Source organism: Ahaetulla prasina, chromosome 4 (assembly GCF_028640845.1).
Source record: "Ahaetulla prasina isolate Xishuangbanna chromosome 4, ASM2864084v1, whole genome shotgun sequence".
Taxonomy (NCBI): Eukaryota; Metazoa; Chordata; class Lepidosauria; order Squamata; family Colubridae; genus Ahaetulla; species Ahaetulla prasina.
In genome coordinates, this window is record NC_080542.1 from 31198132 (window position 1) to 31218333 (window position 20202).

At 39.8% G+C, this 20202-nt stretch overlaps 2 protein-coding genes across 9 annotated transcripts in view; both read left to right on the plus strand.

Moving 5' to 3' along the window:
- Positions 1-213: 213 nt before the first annotated feature.
- Positions 214-17639, plus strand: LOC131198392 (zinc finger protein 628-like). 5 transcript variants are annotated; one of them, XM_058182980.1, is made up of 4 exons: positions 298-484; positions 2834-6265; positions 11459-11557; positions 12144-17639. In XM_058182980.1, exons 2-4 carry the CDS (start codon positions 2852-2854, stop codon positions 12684-12686), a joined length of 4056 nt encoding a protein of 1351 aa, XP_058038963.1. In that variant the 5' UTR covers positions 298-484; positions 2834-2851; the 3' UTR covers positions 12687-17639. The 5 variants fall into 5 exon arrangements, 4 of the variants coding, with proteins under 4 accessions (XP_058038963.1, XP_058038964.1, XP_058038965.1 ...); XM_058182981.1 differs by having other exon boundaries at positions 2837-6265; XM_058182982.1 differs by having other exon boundaries at positions 329-350.
- Positions 17640-17774: 135 nt separating this feature from the next.
- LOC131198396 (soluble scavenger receptor cysteine-rich domain-containing protein SSC5D-like) overlaps positions 17775-20202 on the plus strand; it is a 47145-nt gene continuing 44717 nt past the window's right edge. For all 4 annotated transcript variants that reach the window (XM_058182990.1, XM_058182989.1, XM_058182991.1 and 1 more), the window contains exon 1: positions 17775-19523. In XM_058182990.1, the coding sequence (XP_058038973.1) occupies positions 19499-19523 (25 nt within the window). In that variant the 5' untranslated portion in view covers positions 17775-19498. The remainder of the gene's footprint in view (positions 19524-20202) is intronic.

Here is a 20202-nt window from a genome sequence, read left to right on the forward strand (position 1 = left end):
ATTCAGCAGGTAGAATTTTGTCCGGGGAGTACACTGACAACTGAAACAAATGTACGTTTGGAATCCGTGCACATTGATGTGCTCTTAATATCCGAATTTTTATCACACCATAGCGCTTCCCCGCCCGCCCAAATCTGCGGGTCGTCCACGCAGTTGCCTGACATCAAAATAGCATTAAAAGCGCTTCCTGTTGAGCCTCCAGCATGTGTACTTCGCGGTCACGTGCCCCATGGTCAAGATGGCGAAAGACTTGTGTTTAAACTACAACTCCCAAGATGTTCTAAGTAACCAATGGCAGAAGAGCAAAGGGGTGGGGTTGGCCGGCGTCGCGGGCTGTTAGTGTGAGCAAGGTAAAGGTTGGGTGTCTCGCGCCCCTGGCTATTAGGAGGGAGGAGGGGGTGCCCCTCCCCCAACAGCCCCGCGGCGGCTCTCCCATCAACCCCTCATTGCAACGAGGTTCGCGGGAAGGAAAAAAAAGGTCCAGGTGAGGAGAAAACTCAGAGCATTAGCGGGACAGCAAGGGGGAAGGGAAAAAGACGTCGCGAGACCGAACGGCAGCGAAGGGGGAGGTGCGGCGGAGCTGGCTTCCTTAAAGGAAAAGCTCTTTCTTTAAAGGGACATGTCACAAAGGGGGATTTTTTTTCCCTCCGACAGAATATTCGCTTTTTCCCAAGGCGATCGGGTGGAGGAAATGGAGAAGGCAATTTTAATTACAGGATGCTTCTTCATTTTACAATATTGGAGGCAATAGGAAGTATTGAATAATTATTCAGTAACAGAATAATTACTGAATAAGTATTCAGTAACAGAGTTGTTAATGCTTGGAATAAACTACCTGAGTCTGTGGTCTCTTCCCAAAATCCCCAAAGCTTCAACCAAAAACTGGCTACTATTAACCTCAGCCCATTCCTAAGAGGTCTGTAAGGGGCGTGCATAAGAGCACAAGCTGCCTACCGTTCCTGTCCTATTGTTTCCTTTGGTTATATCCAATTAATATAGTTATTACATACTCATACTTATATATATGCTTATATATTGTATAGTTATTACATGCTTATGCTTATATATACTGTGTGACCAATAAATAAATAAATAAATAAATAAATAGGAAGGCCTGTAATTGAGGGACACCTGAATGTGGAATTCCTTCTCATCTAGTGGTTCACAAGAGATTCACCTTTAAGCCACCATTCTCTAACTTGGCGCCCTTAGGATGGACTACAACTCCCATCAGTGCCCACCCTGCATTGTGGTTCCTGCTGGAGGATGCAGGCTGCAGTTCAACAACTGTAGAAGGCTCCAAATTGGAGTTGTCGTACACTAAACTGCTAAAGCTGGATTTCAGTACATTTGACAACAGCACCTCATTCATGGCACTCTCAGAGTCCTCCTGTGGATGATGCAGAAAACTGGGGGAAGAAAAGAATGGCTTGTCCTCTCCACACTGTTATGAGGCTGGACATTGCTTAAAGTAAAATGGAGCCTATGGAAAATTTCAAAACTGTGGGAGAGAGAAATTAGAGGGAAAATAAACCTCCTATTCACCCTTTTTCTGAACTTCAGTAACGTTTGGTTTCTAAAGTATTATGTGAAGGCTGGGAAATGGGACATTGATTAAATATTTTACATCTTCAAGAATTCTATTTTATCTCCTCCCTCTCTCACAGGGAAAGGGAAATAAAATAGGATTCTTGAAGATGTAAAATCTGAGAGAGGGAGAGGGAGATAAAATAGGATTCTTGAAGATGTAAAATATTTAACCAATGTCCCATTTCACATAACACAAGAGAGACAGAGAAATTTAGATTAATGGTTTATTGTATAATTGAGAAACTGTGACTCTAGATCTGCGTTTCAACCCTTAGTTGCCTTTTCATGTTTAGCCAAAAGTGAGATATGATAGGAGTTGTGACTTACTACTTTCACAGGTACCCCTTTGATAGCATGAAGAAATTCTCAGCCATAATCTGAACTCTGGCTGCAAGTGTCCGGATTTGCCTCATTCCAACTTCTCCAATTTCACAGACTGCTCAGCACTAGTAGCCAGATCTTTGCTGCTTTTTCGTTGCCTACCAATTGCTACAGATGAACATGTCTTAGTAGTAATATCCGTTCTTGTCAGTTTTTCTTCCTTCCCCCAAATCCCTCTTTCAGTTCCAATATTGTATTGTCAATTAAAATATTGCACCCATTGTATTTGAATATACCATTTTTTCTTTTCTCTTTGTTATAATAAACATAGTTGCTCTTATTTCAGCCTGATACACAAGTTTCAAAGATTATGCAATTTTCATATGAATTACCATTATTTTAATCCATAAATAGGCTACTAGAATATGTTATGGTATAATACATTTAGAATATTATAAGGCTGAGAACAGAAAATATCTGCTCCTCAGGCTCTTGTTGCTGTAGCTTTATACAATGGTACAACCCTGAGGTTACAAAGTAATTGTTTGGTAAAATAAGCCTAGTGTTAATATGTCTCTGTTCCTTAATAGCCAGAGCTAGGAATATATTTTATTTCTTTTTTTGGGCTCTTTGATCTTGCCAGTAGCATCCTTGGAAGATGATAGTAGAAAACATCAGTTCCCTAAACTTTTAGATAGTATTGCTAATTTACCTTATTTAAATTCTGTGGCAAAGTACATGGAGTGGAGGAAGATCACTGTAGGGAAGATTTTTGTTTATATCTCAGATATATGATCTATTTTTTGATAGATGCATGCAATCCTATTGAATTACAAGTCAATTAGTGAAATATTTTGCTGAATAAGTCTTGCGAACATGTTAGTGACAGTTGTGACAAATAGATAATACTGATTCTCTCCAGCAGGTGAAATCTGTGGCAATGGTGGGAGCTCAGCAGATAGAGATGCAGGCAGCAGCAGTGCCCGCAGTGGCCCCAACAGGTGGAGGTCCTGGTGGTGGCAGTGGCGATCATCAATATGAATGCTTAGAATGTGGCAAGGTGTTCAAATGGTCATCACGGCTCATTCATCACCAGCGGACTCACACAGGCGAGCGACCTTATAAGTGCTCAGAATGCCCCAAGGCTTTCAAAGGTTCATCGGCCTTGCTGTATCACCAGCGTGGACACACGGGTGAGCGACCATATAAGTGTGGTGAATGTGGCAAGGCCTTTAAACGGTCATCCTTGCTTCAAATCCATCAGAGTGTACATACAGGTCTGCGTGCTTTTAAATGTGCTCATTGTGGCCAAGCCTTTAAGTGGTCTTCCCATTACCAGTATCACCTGCGTCAACATACTGGAGAACGCCCCTATCCCTGCCCAGCATGTGATAAGGCCTTTAAGAACTCTTCTAGCTTGCGACGGCACCGCCACACACATACAGGTGAGCGTCCTTATGTCTGCCCTATCTGTGGCAAAGCTTTCACTCAGTCCACAAACCTACGACAGCATCAGCGAGTGCACACTGGTGAGAGACCCTATCGATGCCAGGACTGTGGTAAAGCTTTCACGCACTCATCTAATCTAGCACTGCATTGCCGATCAGCACACACTGCCCGCTCTGTTCACACCTGTGTTATTTGTGGTAAAGCTTTTGCATCTGACACCTATTTGCAGCAGCACCTAGAGACTCATGCTGACATTGCACCTCCAGCACAACTCTTCTTGGAGGAGCCAACCACCACAGTTGAGATGGTATTTCGATGTAGTATTTGCCATCTTACTTTTTCCTTGCAAGAGCAACTGCTAAGTCACCAAGAAACGCACTTGGCCCCAACAGAGCCATTGCCTCTGCCAGAAATGCCATCACCATCAGTGCAGGAGGAGACAGCACCTGTAGTATCTCCCACACCCTCAGTATCTTGCTCAGTCTGTGGTAAGACTTTCAAGAGTGCAGTAGGTTTAGCAAGGCATCAGCAGAGCCAACATTCATCAGATCGCACTTACACCTGTGTGGTGTGTGAGCGCTCCTTCCCTGCACTGGCCAGCTTATTGGGCCACCAGCGTTCACATCCCCCAGCTGAACAAAGGCTGGAGGAAGCTGAAGTGACCTGTCCAGCACAGGCTGAGCCAGTGCCTACAGCCACCGCAACACCACCTCCACCACCTGAGCGACCGTATGTGTGTGGAGAATGTGGGAAGTCATTCAAGGGCTCCTCGGGGCTACGTTATCACCTCCGTGATCACACAGGTGAGCGTCCCTATGCTTGTAGTGAATGTGGGAAGGCCTTCAAACGCTCATCGCTGCTGCGCATTCACCAGCGGGTGCACACAGGGCTGCGTGCCTTCACCTGCCCCACCTGTGGCATGGCATTCAAATGGGCCTCTCATTACCAATACCACTTACGCCAGCATACTGGAGAGCGTCCATATGCCTGCCAGGATTGTGGGAAAGCCTTTAAGAATACCTCATGCCTTCGTCGGCACCAGCAGCTGCATACAGGGGAGCGTCCCTTTGCCTGCCAGACTTGTGGCAAGGCTTTCACTCAGACTTCCAACCTCCGGCAACATCAGCGGGTGCACACTGGTGAGAGGCCCTATTGTTGCCGGGACTGTGGCAAGGCATTCACTCACTCATCCAACTTGGCACTCCACCGACGTACCCACTCCCGGGAACGCCCCTTCCAGTGCCCAGTTTGTTGCAAGGCTTTTGTCATGGCATCTTACCTACAGCGTCATTTGCGTACCCATAACAGCAGTGAGGCAGCCAATCACACAACTGCTGCCTTATCTGCTGCCACCCAGGAGGTACAAATCGTGCCCAACATGCAGGCCACTCTGAATGTGGACCTAAGTGGCAACCCATCCTCAGCTGTTTCTTCCGACAGTCAAACTTTCTTGCTAGTGCAGACAGCTCAGGGCTTGCAGCTCATTCCCAGTGTGCAGCAGCAGCAGCAGCAGCCGCCACTTCTCCAAAATTCACCCCCAAAATTCATCCTTTTGCCCAGTCCACAGGTGGTAACGACTACACCTGCTGCTTCAGCAACTTTTACCCTGGTGCCAAGTGCTTCCACTACTCCAAACAGACCTGTCCTACTCCGTCAAAGTAAGGGAAAGAAGTCTGTGTCAGTACCTCCCCCACCATCACCAGTATCTAGCAACCAGAATATTATTTTAATGCCCACTACCACTGGAGCCAATATGCAGCCTATCCCTAATGTACAGATCCAGAGGTCACCAGGATTGCACACCAATGGACAGAATGTTATGGTGCTCCAGAGTTTGCCAGAACAGCAGGTGGGCACAGTACAGATACAATATATACCACCCAATCCATCAACAAGTACTATCCAGATTCAAACTCTGCCTCAGCAACTCCAAAACATTTCCACTGCTCAGCAAAGTGGCACACTACAAATCCAGACCTTGCCTACTGCCCAGCAAACTGGCACAATTCAGATCCAGGCTGTTCCTAACCCTCCACAAACTGGTCTTCTACAGATTCAAAGTCTGCCTCTACCCCAGAACACTGTGCAGATCCAGGGTCTGTCCAGTTATCCACCGGCTAGCACAGTGCACTTCCAAACACTTCAGCCTTCACAAAAGATGAATACTGTGCAATTTCAGGCTGTAACATCCTCCCAGCAGGTGGGGACCCTGCAGTTCCAAAACCTCCAGTCTTCCCAACAAGTAAATTCTCTTCAGATCCAGACCTTGACATCTTGTCAGCAGGCCAACTCTATTCAGATTCAGAATTTGCCTCAGTCAAATCAGTCTGTGAACAGTGTTGAAATCCAAGGCCTTGCTCCTTCCCAGCAGTTGGATAATGCAAATCAGATCCAGGGGCTTATGTCTTCCCAGGAAGGGCAGCAGCTTCAGCCTTCAGAAGAGATGGTCAGTGTCCAACTTCAGACTCTGGGCTCAGCTCAGGAAATGAATGAGATTGGAAATGCTCTGTCTAGCTCACATGACCTCTCTGAAGTGGACCTCCATCAGGGATCCAGCATGGAAGAAGAAAGCCAGGACCTGATTGTTGTACAGAATTCTCCAGGAGAGGAACTGCTAGGGTCTGGAAGTGAGGTTGAGAACCTTGAGGGTGTGCAAGACATGCATTTTGAGACTCTGCAGACTGAAGAAGGGGTTCAAAATGTTTTGGTGTTGAGACGGGCAGGTGGAGAACAAACCCGTTTGTGTGTTCAGGAAGTAGAGAACATCCAGACCCTGCAGGAACTGTCTGGCCTCCAGTTACATAGTACTGATGGTAGCTCAGGGACTGGGCAGAATCTGTTGATTATCCGCAGTGCTCAAGGTGAACAGACTCTCCAAGTACTGGAGAGTGTACCGACCCTGCAGGTAAGTAGCCCAGATAACAATCAAGCTGCTGCTGAAAGCAACAGCACTCCTCAAATGGTGCAGCTTTTACAAAACCCAGTTGCATCCCAAGGACTGTCTTCCATTCAAATTGTGCAAACAGTACCAAACATGCAACTTGTTCACACCTTCTAAAAAAACAGCTGCCTCACATACCTGGACTGGAGTATTGGTCAGGAACAGTCTGATTTCTACAGAGAATAAGAATGGGGCTAGATTGGGTGATTTGAAATTGGACAACTTCAAACATACACTGTATTTGAGGTGGTCAGCTCACCAAGTAAGTTCTGCTTGAGTTCCTCAGGACAAATTTTCTCAACAAATAGCTGGGTTCAACCCTTGCCTGCTGGTCCAAAGCATGTTCTTTTGTTATTCTTCTGATCCTATGTGGTCTGCCGCTGCTGCTTCTATCCCTGCAGCCACAATAATCCCTCTCAGCATCAATATATACTGCACATGAGAAAGTGCCAGCCCAGTCTTTTATTTTTACCCAAATCCATCCCTATATTTAAACATGTTCTAGCAAAAAACAAAAAACAAAACAAAAAAACCCCACCTAATTGTAGCCAGGACTTCTACCCATTCTACTAGACAAGAATGTGATTAATGGGCAGCTGATCTCTCCATTTCCCTTCTGTGGACCATACTGCTGTGAAATAGCATAATCCTTTTGTAATGTAGGAAATTGGAGACATTCAGGCTTGAGATTGCCTGATACTATAGGAGACAATTTTATGAGCTACTATATGGCTTTTATGGCTAATTCCTTCTGTTTCCATTATAGCCCTTTTATCATGTGCAGAATTACATTTCTTCCTGAGTGGACCTTAGTTCCTGGTGCTAACAAACAACAGAATCAAAGATCCTTGTGAGCTGGAATGAAAATAAAAGACTGCTTTGATGCACCTTTTGGTCTTCTTCAGTTGTATTTTTTAGTACGTAGGCTGGATCACATTTATTATGCAATAATGTTAAAATATTTCTCATAACTCAGTCAAGGTTCTGCAATACTTTTTTAAAATCATTTTTTAATATTTTATTGGTTCTTGACCTGGGATAAGAAAATATAAGGTAGGCTCTTCGGGGTTTCTGCCATTCAACTTGCAAAGGAGGTTGTGCATTAAACTACTGACTTAAGGCCTTTTTTAAAGGTGAAAAGGTATTGTTACTCTTCATTTTCTTAGTTCCATGCTGCTTTATTCAGATACAGTACATACTAGATATAGATACTACTAGAGTTTAGCATAGATAGGAGGTAACAAAAATTAGGTTTCGGTAACAGTCTTGAACAATTCAACAGGTTATCAAGCCTCTTGATATTCTAGAAGAAAGCAGCTGTGGAATGCCCATCTCTGAGGAGACAATAGTAGGTTTGCAAAGCATGCCAAACTAAAATGTGTATAGCTAGTTTGTGGTTCAAAATAGTGATAAGACATTGATTTAATTCTAGTTGAGTTAACCAAGGAAGTATAGGTATTTAAGTATATAGCCAGAACTAGGCAAGATGAGTAAGTAATATGCCTTGGTAACTGGGCTTATAAATCAAATTAAGTCATAATATGATTTATTTGATTTATACCTTAGCTGTGAAAATCTAGTCAAATATTCAATTCAAATAGGTTGGCAAAGAATTTTAGTTTTGCAGTCCTCCTGAAAGGACTACATTTTTAATGAACATTGGTTTAATGGTCAAGGGCCTAAAGCACATCCTCTCTACCTGATTATACCGGGCTAACTTTAAAGCTGATCACTAGTATTTTGAATTGCTCCTGCAAGCTGACTGGTAATTGTTGCAGCTTGTAAAGCAGTGAGGTCATATGAGTGTAATGCAACATTACCAACACTACCTGTGCTGCCAGATTCTATACCAACTGTAGCTCCAAGATGGTCTTCAACAGCCGTCATACGTAGAGTGCATTAGAGTAAGCTCTAATGGGAGTTAAAAAGTACATGATGTCCCACTCCAGAAAAGGTCACAACTGGCATACTAACCTATATCTGTGCAAAAGTCACTCTTGACCACAGGTATTACCTGCTCTTTGAGTCTGAGAAGCCCCGCAGATTGCACAACAAACTCAAATAGGGAAGTGCAAACCCACTGAAAGTTGATGGAACATCTCCAGAACCAGGGGACTCAAATAAGCACAGCCACTTGATTTTGTCAGGACTGAAACTGTTCCTCTGCCTCAGGCACTCAGTAGGACTTTGGACATGTGACTCAACTGGTCAAGGGTCAAAATTTATGAAGAGGATATGAGGGTGATCTGGCTGCATCAATCAGTGTATGCCATTGATCATTAAGGTTAATTTAGTTGATCTGGCTGGTTATATAGCTGTACTCTTCTTTCACCGCTTTGTGTGTATCTTTCTTGAAGTTGCATGTTTGATGGGAGAGAACCATCCCAAATAGGAGTGCACTGATCTTCAGTCAAGGGTTTACAATAGCTGCATTCCTGTTAGATTTATGACGATATCTAGTTGTTTCATGTAGATATTAAACAGAAGACAACTAGAAAATGTACAGTTCTAAGAATAAAAGCCCTGATCTTTGATGATCTATAGAACCAGCCTTCTGTCCCTCTGTACTTAATCTCAAACTCAGTGTAAGACTCTGCCTCATATGAGGTTTGGGGCATTAAGCATAAATTTAAATGTACCTGCAATATAGATTAATATGACACAAGGGTTTCATTGATATACATAAGGTTTACTAACTTATTAACTAGAGGATTTCTTTATCACAGCTTTGGTGTCATAATTGCTACTCATGTTATCATTTTGGTACAGTGAATAACTGCACATAAATGTAACATCAAACCTATGATAATATGCCAGTTTGCCTTCATGTATTCAGTATTTCCTCTCACCACAGGAGGGTGCATTCAGACCACTTATGCACTACATATAATGAATACTGAAAATAAATTAACAATTTCAACAAGTAGTATGCATATTATATAATGAAGTGCAAACTAATTTACTATACCCTGGTTTGATACTGGGAACTGTTTTCAGCAACAGCTTTTAAGCCACACGGTATTTTTAAAACAGCATTGATTTTGTTTTCAGGTTCTCATTTAACATTAACATTAGCCAGTTGGATGCAAAGAAGCTTACAGATCAAATACTCCATCAGTACTTCGAATTAGTATACATTTTGTTTGGATTTATTTATCCTATCTTCCAAAAACTTAAAGTGGCTTAGATGGATAAGCCCTTCATTTTCTCCCATAGCTGAATCCTATCAATTCAAAATTATTGGCACAGCCATAGTGAATTTCTGTGGCTTTGGTAAATTTTGAAACGGGGGCTCTATAAACCTATTGTATAATTGGTCGCTATTTAAATGTACAGCCAGCTATATTCCATGACAGGGGGAAGGTAAAATTTAAACATGTATATAATCCAATTTTTAAGTCCAGCTAAAATTATTGGTGAGATACATGACTGAATCTAGGCACTTTGCTGGCCATGATATGAAAGTGGGCTGCGGCCACCATTCTCCAGGATGTTCTTGTTCTTTTGCTTTTTAAGAAATCCTAAAAATCCTCCCTGTTCTAATCTGCAGTTTAAGGATTTCTTGTATGATAGTCTCCCCTATAGATAGTAAGAATTCTGCTTTATACATAGACGAAGCCTGGCTTGCTAGCTTATGAATGTAATTTAAATGTTTAGACAAAAAGAAAAATACGTATATATCCCGTCAATCCCAAAGCCTTTCTCCCTACCATGTGCGAACAACATAGGCTCCTCAGGGTTAAAAGTGTTATTAATACTGCCATAACATCCAGATGAGCAAAAGGTTAATGCATCTTTTTCTATGTATAGATTTACCTGTTGAATTTGTCTGCCATGATTTGTGCATAGGTTTATCTGTTGAATTCCTGTCTGCCCGGATTTACGCACCCGATAGGTTTTTTGTTTGTTTGTTATGCAATACAGAAAAAGAAAGGGGGGGTCAGTTATCCTCCCATTTACTCGGACATCTCTACAACTCGACGGTCTTGGCATACCCGAAAGGCCACATTGGTCCCGCTTAGCAACAGTAACTAAGGGCTGCGTAGGAAGGGATAGGGGTCGAAGAAGAACAAACGTAGCGCATGCGCATATTCAGTGAAGCCTCGAGTTTGGAGAGATTTAATTATCGGGCCTGGGGGTCAGGACTGTTTCCTACCCACCCCTCCCTTGCTTCTGGAAGGAGGAGTGGAGAATGTAACAGTTATTGGAATATCCCATGCGCCTCTCTGCAGGGGAGAAGTCAGCCGTAGTCTGCAAATTGGGTGAGTCCATTGGGAACAGAGGGGGGATCGTGAAAGGTTTAACTGTAGTGAGTATGCTAAATAAGGTGCTTCTATTTTTTGCAGGGGGGGGGGCGCGTGACTGCGGTGGCCCTCTTATGAAAGGGAGGGGTTAGGCAAAATACAGGTATTGCAGTTTTCCTGTTGTAAAATTTATGCGGAAAACTTTACTGCTCGTTTGCATTTTATAAGCTATTTGTGAATTTGCAGCAGATATAAAGCACTAAAACTTATCGTTTTTTCAATAATCCCTTTCAGCATAATCTTTTGAAGTAAGAGACCCTGTATAACAAAAGAGAAAACGGGAGCCAGAGAAGAGCAGATAGCCCAGAGCTAACCAGTGATTCTTTAGAGACTCCTGCATCATACTAAACCACGATATGTTCTAGCTTAAAGTGCAGTTGGGCATTCATCTATTGTGCTATAATCAACAATCTGTGGTTTTAGCGCTTTGTGATGTCAGTCTGTAATTTTATAAACCGTTTGCAATACTTGTTCTTTTTTCCTGTTAGATATCATCCTATCATAATTTTGCTCATAATTTAAAAAAGGTTTTGCACTGTAATTTAAACATATGTGGAGAATATGGGGAGGGGAATTTAAAGTAGGAATGGTTACGAAGATGTGAAGAGACATTCCCTGACTAACTAACTACATACATACATACATACACACACACACACACACACACACATATTACCAAATTATATTTATTTTATATGGTGGAGGTGGTTGAGCACCCTTTCATGGAGTAGCTGGAGTTCGCCTTCTCTTGGAGTATTGAGAAGCATTTATTTCCCTATTTAAGCAAAAGGTTCTCTCCCACTGTAGTCTGGAATTACTTTTCAGTCAATATATGAACTTTTTTTCATTTTAGATGTCAATTGCTAACAATATGCCTACCTTGGACCCGGAACAGCTGTTAATCAGGGAAATGAGAGAGGATGAAGCCCCCATTGTTTTGGAACTTCTGAAGGTGAGATGGAGGAAAAACGTGGATCCAGCTACATCACTCCTCCTCCTTTTCTTTTGAGAATTTTCTTTGTGTTGATTCACATTAAACATTTTTTCAGAAGATACCTTCAACAAGTTGATAATACTTGTATTTGTGCTCTGAAAGTTTCATGGATTCAGCTGTTATACAAGACTAATTGTATTTTCGGGTCTTAGAGAGTCCCAAATCTGTCCAGAATATTTTCTGGAATTTTTCAGTTACAAAGTTTAACAGCATAAAATTTTTCCTAAAAGACATCATGCCTGTTGCTTTTAACTTTTTCTTGTAACGTGAAAGTAATAGGTGGGATTTTAATTAGTGGGAAATGATTTGTGACAATATGATCATGTGGTTTTGAATGCTAGGATAGAACCATGAATATTCAAGTTCATATGGTTACTGTATCGTAAAGCTCACTGACTGATTTTGAACAGGGCCAGGTAAGAGTACGATGGCTATCTGAGACAAGGTTAGAGACAGTTATGTATGCCTGATAACTTCTCTGGCATTTGGGTTCCTCTAGTCTAAACTGAGAAGTTTTTATGTTCTTTTATTTCTCTTCCATCAGGATGGATTCAAAGATACGGAAAACCGCTTGATACTTTATGTGCTGACACGACCACTAGCCTTATTACTAATGGCAGTTGTGAGCAGTGGACTACGCTTCTTCCTGAACTCCTTTGTGGTGGCCCTTGTGCTGCCAGTACTCCTCACTGTAGTGGCTCTGAAACTTCTACTGTGGCGTTCACCAGACCTTAAACACTTGCATGCCTATTACAGTGCAAGCCATCGTAGGCTGTGGGTAGCTGTCTATGATGATGATGATGTGTGTGGCTGTGTGGCTTTGGAGCCTCTTGATAGAGAGCCTCATACTGCTGAGCTCAAGCGCTTGGCTGTCAGCCGATGGTACAGGCGCTCTGGTGTGGGTCAGTGCCTCCTTCATTTTCTAGAGGCACAGGCTCGTGCACAGGGCTTCAAATTCGTAGTGGCCCAGGTCTCTGTGGTGGCAAAAGCTGCTATTGGTCTTTTTGAGAACTCTGGCTATAGTGTGAGTGGTGGGCGCCCATGGTTGGGTTATACTGTTCAACAAGAGTTCATCAAAGAACTTTAGAACTGTATCTATTAGTTTGCTACCAGGTAAGATAGCATGTTTTTGAATGTTGTTGTTCTTGAACAAAGAAAACACAGAATTTCAGAAACAGACTGCAGTTAAAACAAGGCATTCCAGATCCTAAGCAGTGCTTACTATTAACATGGTTTCTGCTTAGAAAAAAAGTGTGGCTGCAAAGCAGATCAGGATAGTTTGTGCCTTCTTCCCAGTCTGGTATAGTCATCAAACTCTCATTTGGGATTTCTGTTCCACATTATTCACTGATGTTGGAAACAGGAACTGAGGCTCATTTCTTGTATCTTCTTTTGGGGTCAGAATAACTTCACATTTTATACAAAGGGAACAGCAAATTCTAGCAATTGAGAAAATTTGTGCAACTGTGCTTGTGTTTGTGTATATACATACATACATACATACATAGGATTGTGTGTGTGTGTGTGTGTGTGTGTACACACATATGTGCACAAATTTTCTCTTATATATACACATACATACAAACAAATCCAGAGAATATACCAAAAGTCAAGCCCCGTAGTCAATTTATTACATAAATTACATCAGTTGTTCAACTTGGTTGCCTTTTTTTCTAAACCCTTTCTTACTTGTTTGATGCATGACTTTTGAACACTCCTAAATATAATAACATTTTCCCTACAGAGAAAAAAACCTGAAACATACATAGAGATTGGCCTATAGGGCCTGATGTTTGCAACATCCTTTGTATATATGTACTTCTCTATGAATGCACTTCATATAACAGAAGGCCATCTGAAAATTATTGTTCAAACAGTCTTTCAGAATGCACAGATGAGGAATTTACATGCCCGATTCATATTTCACTTGCAAACCAGCTTGAACACATAGGGCATGTCTAGTTTTTATCAGGTTATTGTGTATTTTCTTTGCAAATTAATGATCAGGATAGTGAGTTCCCAGCAGGTGACCAGTTTCTTAAATGAGTTAAAGAAATATGTTAAGCATTTTGTTGTTCTTTGATGCCATACAAACTGGACAGATCTAGTCATTTGCATTCATTACTTACTGAATTTTACATTCTTGTCCTCACTTATGTCAGCTGATAGTAAATTTATGACAAGTTTTCTAAATCTGTATATTTGCATGCCTGAGTTGGAGTATATTCTCTGACCCTAGTTCTTAGGGTTAGAGAAATTTAGCCGTGCATTCTCTAGCCAATTAAAGTTTCACTTTTATAAATTCAGTAAAATTTATTTAAGAAAGGAGAAAAACACCTTTTTAAGATGAGATTTTAGAAGTTCTTTTATACATTATGATAAAATATATTTCAGCTTTATTGGAGAAATTGAACATTATCCATCTAGTTCATATTACTTTAAATTGTGCACATAAAAACGAACTACTATAGGATGAGGCTGCGGATAGCATCTTTGGAAATAGTAAATTGAAGAGTATAGAGGTGTGCTCTTGTCATGGAAACTAGTTTAAATCATATATATTCATATAATTGAATTTTCACAGAATTTGGAGATAATAAAAAATGGCTTGAAGTCATTAAGGTTAAATTAAAATGTTAAATATATGTATTTAATTCATATTGCATATCCCTACTTCATCCAGTATCTTTTGAAGATACACTGATGAATGGAATTTTATGGGTAGAAATGTAACTGGACAAGGAACACAGTATCAGACACAAAAAGGATTAAGAGAACACACATTTGAATAGTCTTTAAAAGCTTATTTTTTCTTAGAAAGAGCTAATAAATAGTCTGGCATTCATGTGCATGTAACATAGTTCAGTATCCAAATTAGCAATGGTTCTACAGTGTCATTTTTCTAACAACCAAGCTGGGTTGACTAACAACCTATTTAGGGCTCTTATTAGTTCAGGCAGGAAGTTGATTTTCTAAATTCTTGCCTATATTCTGATTCACAAATTTATTTATTTATTTATTTATTTGATTTTTATACCGCCCTTCTCCCGAAGGACTCAGGGCGGTGTACAGGCAAGATAAAACAATACAATATACAGATTAAAATACCATTTAAAAAACTTATTTAAATTAGCCTAAAATTAAAAAATTTCCATACTAAAAACCCCGTTTAAAAATTGATAAAAGATAAAATTCAATTTAAGACAGCCCCGCGCAAATAAAAAGATGCGTCTTCAGTTCGCGACGGAATGTCCGAAGGTCAGGTATTTGGCGTAAACCCGGGGGAAGTTCAAATGTATCTTCCTCCAGATGTTTTAGCCAAAAGAATTCAAAAAATGAATGAATCATTGTCTGTACTGAACTTCCATCATGCTGAACTAGATTTCCAAACTCATTAGATGTACATTGCAAAAGAATTCAGTGGAATAGAAATTTTATATGATCAACAAAAATGCTTTGTATATATATATTCTTTTTTTTCTTGTTTTAGATTTTTTTCCTGCAGATGCAGAGCCTGTGTTTTTCTGATCAATATTGATCTGTTGGTTTCAACAAGAATTGATCAACTGGCTTGCTGCCTGAGCCTGACATCATGGGTTAAGGGAAACTGACTGGTTCAAAGTCACTAGGCCAGCTTTCATGCCTAAGGCAGAACCAGAATTCATTGTCTCCTGGTTCCTGATCTGGAGCTTTAACCATCAGCTCAAATTGATTCCCTGATTTGTGTGTGTGTGTGTGTGTGTGTACAAACACACTCAGTGAAATATTGTGATTGGGAATGGACGTAATGTCTTTTAATTTTAAATACCCAGTCATTAGGAACACAGTGTACAGAGATGTGTTACATCTGTGTGACAGCCAAGTTGTTGGAAGCTGAGTTATAGTTGCTGGGACCAACATGTTCTGCCTTTATTATAGTAATGACTTCAGGGATGGCAATTCAATTTTTATAGTAGGAAAAAAACAGTAAACCTATTCACTGTGTTAAGAAACACTGCAGAGACCAAGAGAAAAGGTCAGGAATAAGAATACTAGACATGGGTCATTTGACTCAATATTTCTATATGTGGTTTTCCCTTTATGCTCTGACCAAATGCTCTGTTCTCATTGGAATCTACTTTATGCAGATGGGAATTTTGCCAATATTTAAAAATATTGATAAATTCTTAACTCTCACTAGTCCCCAACTCTCACCCCATAAATCCATATGGGAGTGAGCAACAATTGTGGAATCTTCTATTTTCATTAATTCTCATTCTATCTAGTTTGCTTTAATCTGGTGCACTATCTTTGCAATGCTGGCCTTCACTATATTTTTGAAAAAGCTTGGCTGTATTTTTGATAGACGTGAATAAAAGTCAGGTTTTATGTTGCAGAACTGTGATTTATGAATTACTGAGGGTTACTTGCTTGCAGATTGCAACACATTACTTGCTTACATACTGATTCAGGATCAAGCACAAACAAAAAATTTAAAGGATAAATAGAAGTTGGGTTCAGAGGCAAAGTTGATTAAGATATGAGAATCCAAAGATTTACATATTTCTCTTTAAGCCTTAGTAGTAATGTAGTTTGTGAATATCCTATGCCAAATTTTGCCTTTACACACTGCAGAGAGTCAGCAAGCATTCTGAAATTGTCATGGGAAAAAAACCCAGTATTTTGCTGTTTTCTTAATACAAGGCAATCTTTGACTTATGACTATTCATTTAGTGACCATTCAAGTTTATGTCAATACAGAAAAAAACTGACAACCAGACCTGGTCACTTACAACCACTGCAGCATCCCTGAGTTCATGGGATCATGATTTGGACACTTGGCAATCATCACGCTATTTATGATGGTTATCTGTTCCATGCTCACTATTGGTGACCTTCCCAGTTGCCTTTCAAAAGAATCAGTGGAGAAGCCAGCAGGAAAGGTAACAAATCACAATTACATAATGTCTGCTTAACAACCACTGTGATTTGTTTAACTACTGCAGCAAAAAAAGGTAATAAAATCTGGTTTGGTCAGATGATGCTTTGCTTAATGATTGCATCATTTAACAATTAGTTTTACAGTTCCCCTGCTGCCGTAAGTTGAGAAATAGAATAGAATTCTTTATTGGCCAAGTGTGATTGGACACAAGGAATTTGTCTTGGTGCATTCCAGTAGTGAATAAGGCTTCTGGCTGAAAAGGATGGTTCACTATTTGACAGAACAGAAATGAACATGCCCATCCTAGATATAATTGTGGGAAAGAGTCTTTTTTTCCCCCCAAAGCAAGAAAACTAGGCTGAAAAGATGAAAAATAGTTGTCCAAATAGAATTGTATACCAGGCAAAGCTATTTAATGTGAGTATTGCTTCTACACTAGACATGGACTCTGTGTTAATGTGATAGGAACTAAAGGGCAAGATCCCAAGTTAGGTGTGTAAGAAAAGATATTCTACTGGAAGATTGGGGAATGGAAGAAAGTATGAATTTTGTTCAACCATGACCATTTCACATCTGAAAGTTTGAGGCCAACAACATTTGAAGAAGATAGGTTCTCCATCTTTAAATCATGATCAACTAGAGGGAGAAATCCTGATAATGATGGTAATGATGATTGTTCCAATTCTGCTAACTTTTTAGATTCTTGTAGGTTGACATTAGAGTAGAAACTAGATTTCAAAAATAATTATTTCATATATAATAATTTATAATAATTTAATTGAGAGACAAGCCATTTCATGGTTATCAGCAATGCATTCTGAAAAATCATCAAGGACATTCTCTTAGATTTGCAAAGATTAAGCCAAGGCAGTTTTGTTTATTTAGAAGAACATTTCTCTGGCTTGGCAGCTATTCCTAACAGTGAATGATGTACAGTTTTGGCTCTGATTGTCTAGCACTGCATAAAAGCTTTCCATTTTATGGAAAGAAACACTTACCTCATATGTTCTACAGCTGAAACTTGACTTTTAAAAACAAGATTCATAGGAATAAGCTTATGTTAATACTTACATTGAAAATCCATGTCTGTGTTCACCAATAAAATGCTGAAAAAACCTAGCAACAGTACTGTTGTCTGAATTTTACTGGCCTCATTTTTCTTCAACTATCTCTTCCTTTAGTCCCAGCCACTGTTCTAAATTAGTCTAGAATATGGAACTATATAATGCTGTATTACCATGACTACCAGCTATTGGGCCAGAACTCTGGAATTGTTCCAATTGCTGGACATTTCAGTTATCGGTATGCTGCAAATTGGAGACAATGTGGATTTTAGAGAGGACCCAAAATATTATTAATCCAATTAACAGGCATTCATTGTGTTTGAAGTAAAATGTTGATTTATTAAGAAGTATGTAAACCTTACTTTTAAATTAGTTATCGACACTTATTCCAATAATAATAAGCCAGGTGATGGACAGAGATAAGAATTGTTTGAGGAACCTTCCCATTTGCCATAGAGGTGAAAAGGAGTGCAGAGGGATGATTTAATTTCCACTATCTACTTATCTACTTCAACTATGTACTTATTTTAAAGGTGGCAGGCTAAGGAAATTCCTAAGTGCCCAATGGTAATAGTTATAAAATTAAATAAAGAAAGCCAGTTTATATGGACAGAGCAAATTGTATAATTATCCAGCCTCCTTTCCTACCAATTTGTAGCAAAAAAAGAAAGGGGAAAGATAATTTTAATTCTTAATTGAACTCAATCTATACTTTCTATTTGTTTGTCTTATGGGAACAAAATATTTAATTTATCATTAATTATTAGGTACTTATCATAGATCATTTGTATCATATACAGTTTGATCTTAGTGCACTACCTTATGATCTTGATCTATGTATTAAATAACTTTCCCTCCACAAACAAGCCCTGGATGATGTATTTTCTGCCATAATTAAAAATATAGTTAAAAAGAAGCACAACTTTATAAAACAGCAATAGCACTTAAATATTTATCGCTCCATAGAGTTTTACAGCAGTCTTAGCAGTTCACAGTGTCAGCATATTGCCCCCAACAATCTGGGTCTTTATTTTACCAACCTTAGAAGGATACAAGGCTGAGTCAACCTTGAGCCCATCAGGATTGAACTCTAGACTGGACAGAGTTAGCCTGCAATACAGCATTCTAAGCATTGCACCTTATAAGAGACAAGCATTATGAAACCAATCATTAAATAAAAAACTTGAGTTAAAAATGTAAAAAAATGGTATAGGAAAAAATGCACAGGTAATCCTAGACTTATGACCACAATTGAGAATGTAAAACTCATCATTAATTAATGTAATTAAATGTGACATCACATAATTGCAGTTTATAACTTCCCCTGCTGGCTTTCCCATTGACTTGTTAGAAGCTGGCTGGGAAGGATGCAAATGACAATTACATGACTCGGGAACACTGGATGGAAAAAGCATTATATCCCACTGTTAAAAACACAACGCTGTGAGAAATGATGAGTAGACTTCTTGGAAAGATTGTGTCTATTTCTGGCCAGGATTCACATATATAAGTGAATTGGAAGCTGTGTTTCAGGACAAATGATGGTTTTAAAAAATGTTTGAAAGGAGCAAATTATGCACATAATTGCTACATAATCCACATGAGTTTTAAAGTTTTCCATTGACAGATACAGCAACCCAGTTTAGGTCTCTGTTAAGTGGCCCTCTTGAAAGGTCTTAGAGAAATGTCTCAAATGTGGCTCTCACACCAGGCTTAGTCTTGTGGGAATTTCTCCTCCTTGGTCTGGTTCTCTTCTTCCCAGGCTACAGATTGGAAGTTACATGACCCAGGGCAAAGCAGGGGTGTTTCCTACTTTCCTTTTTGCTTGGCTGACTCATAGCCTGGGTCTTCTGTCTTTATTGCTTTTGATTTGCTTTTGCAATCAGGCAACTCACCGATCCTGCCATTTACACCATGCAGTCCTCCTTGTCCTTTCTGGGTAAGTAGTGTCTCCTTTGTTACTGCTAACCTTATTTTCCTTGGGGGAGCAAACCGGCCCTTTGGGAGTGGCTTAATATTTCTACCAGCAACCCTGTGATTCCCATCAGAGTTATAGAAAAGAATGTACTAGTGGAGATGTGGTTGCATGGGTTTGATCCACTGGAAATGACATTCTGTGTGTGGCAGAAACAGAGATGAATCCTCATGGATCAATGCAAAAGTGTTGTCAAGATTTCAGTCAGGAAATACATATAATATTTTTATTTTAGATCACAGTACTTTCATCTATATTCTAGCCTTAAGTGAACATTGCTGAAGATTTTTGCTGCTACATTTTGCATCCATTTATTCTACAATAGCTGTTTCAGGTTTGTGAGATTAACGAGTTATAATAAATTGATTCTGATTTATTTTAAACACAGATCACTTAATAGACTTGGCTGTACTTAATGTATTTTAAAGCTGTTTTGCAACAGTTTAGAAAGCAGATTACATGATGAGAGGATGGTAGAGAAATAAAATTTTTGGTCCGTTTAGTTATTTATGCATAAGAATATCCCCCCTCCCTGCAATTTTGATTCTAGAAATCCAGAGAAAAGGATTAAAATGTTAAGAGCTCACAGGCACCTAGGTAAATTTTAATAAAAGCATTCCTGCCATCTCCTCAGATATCAAAA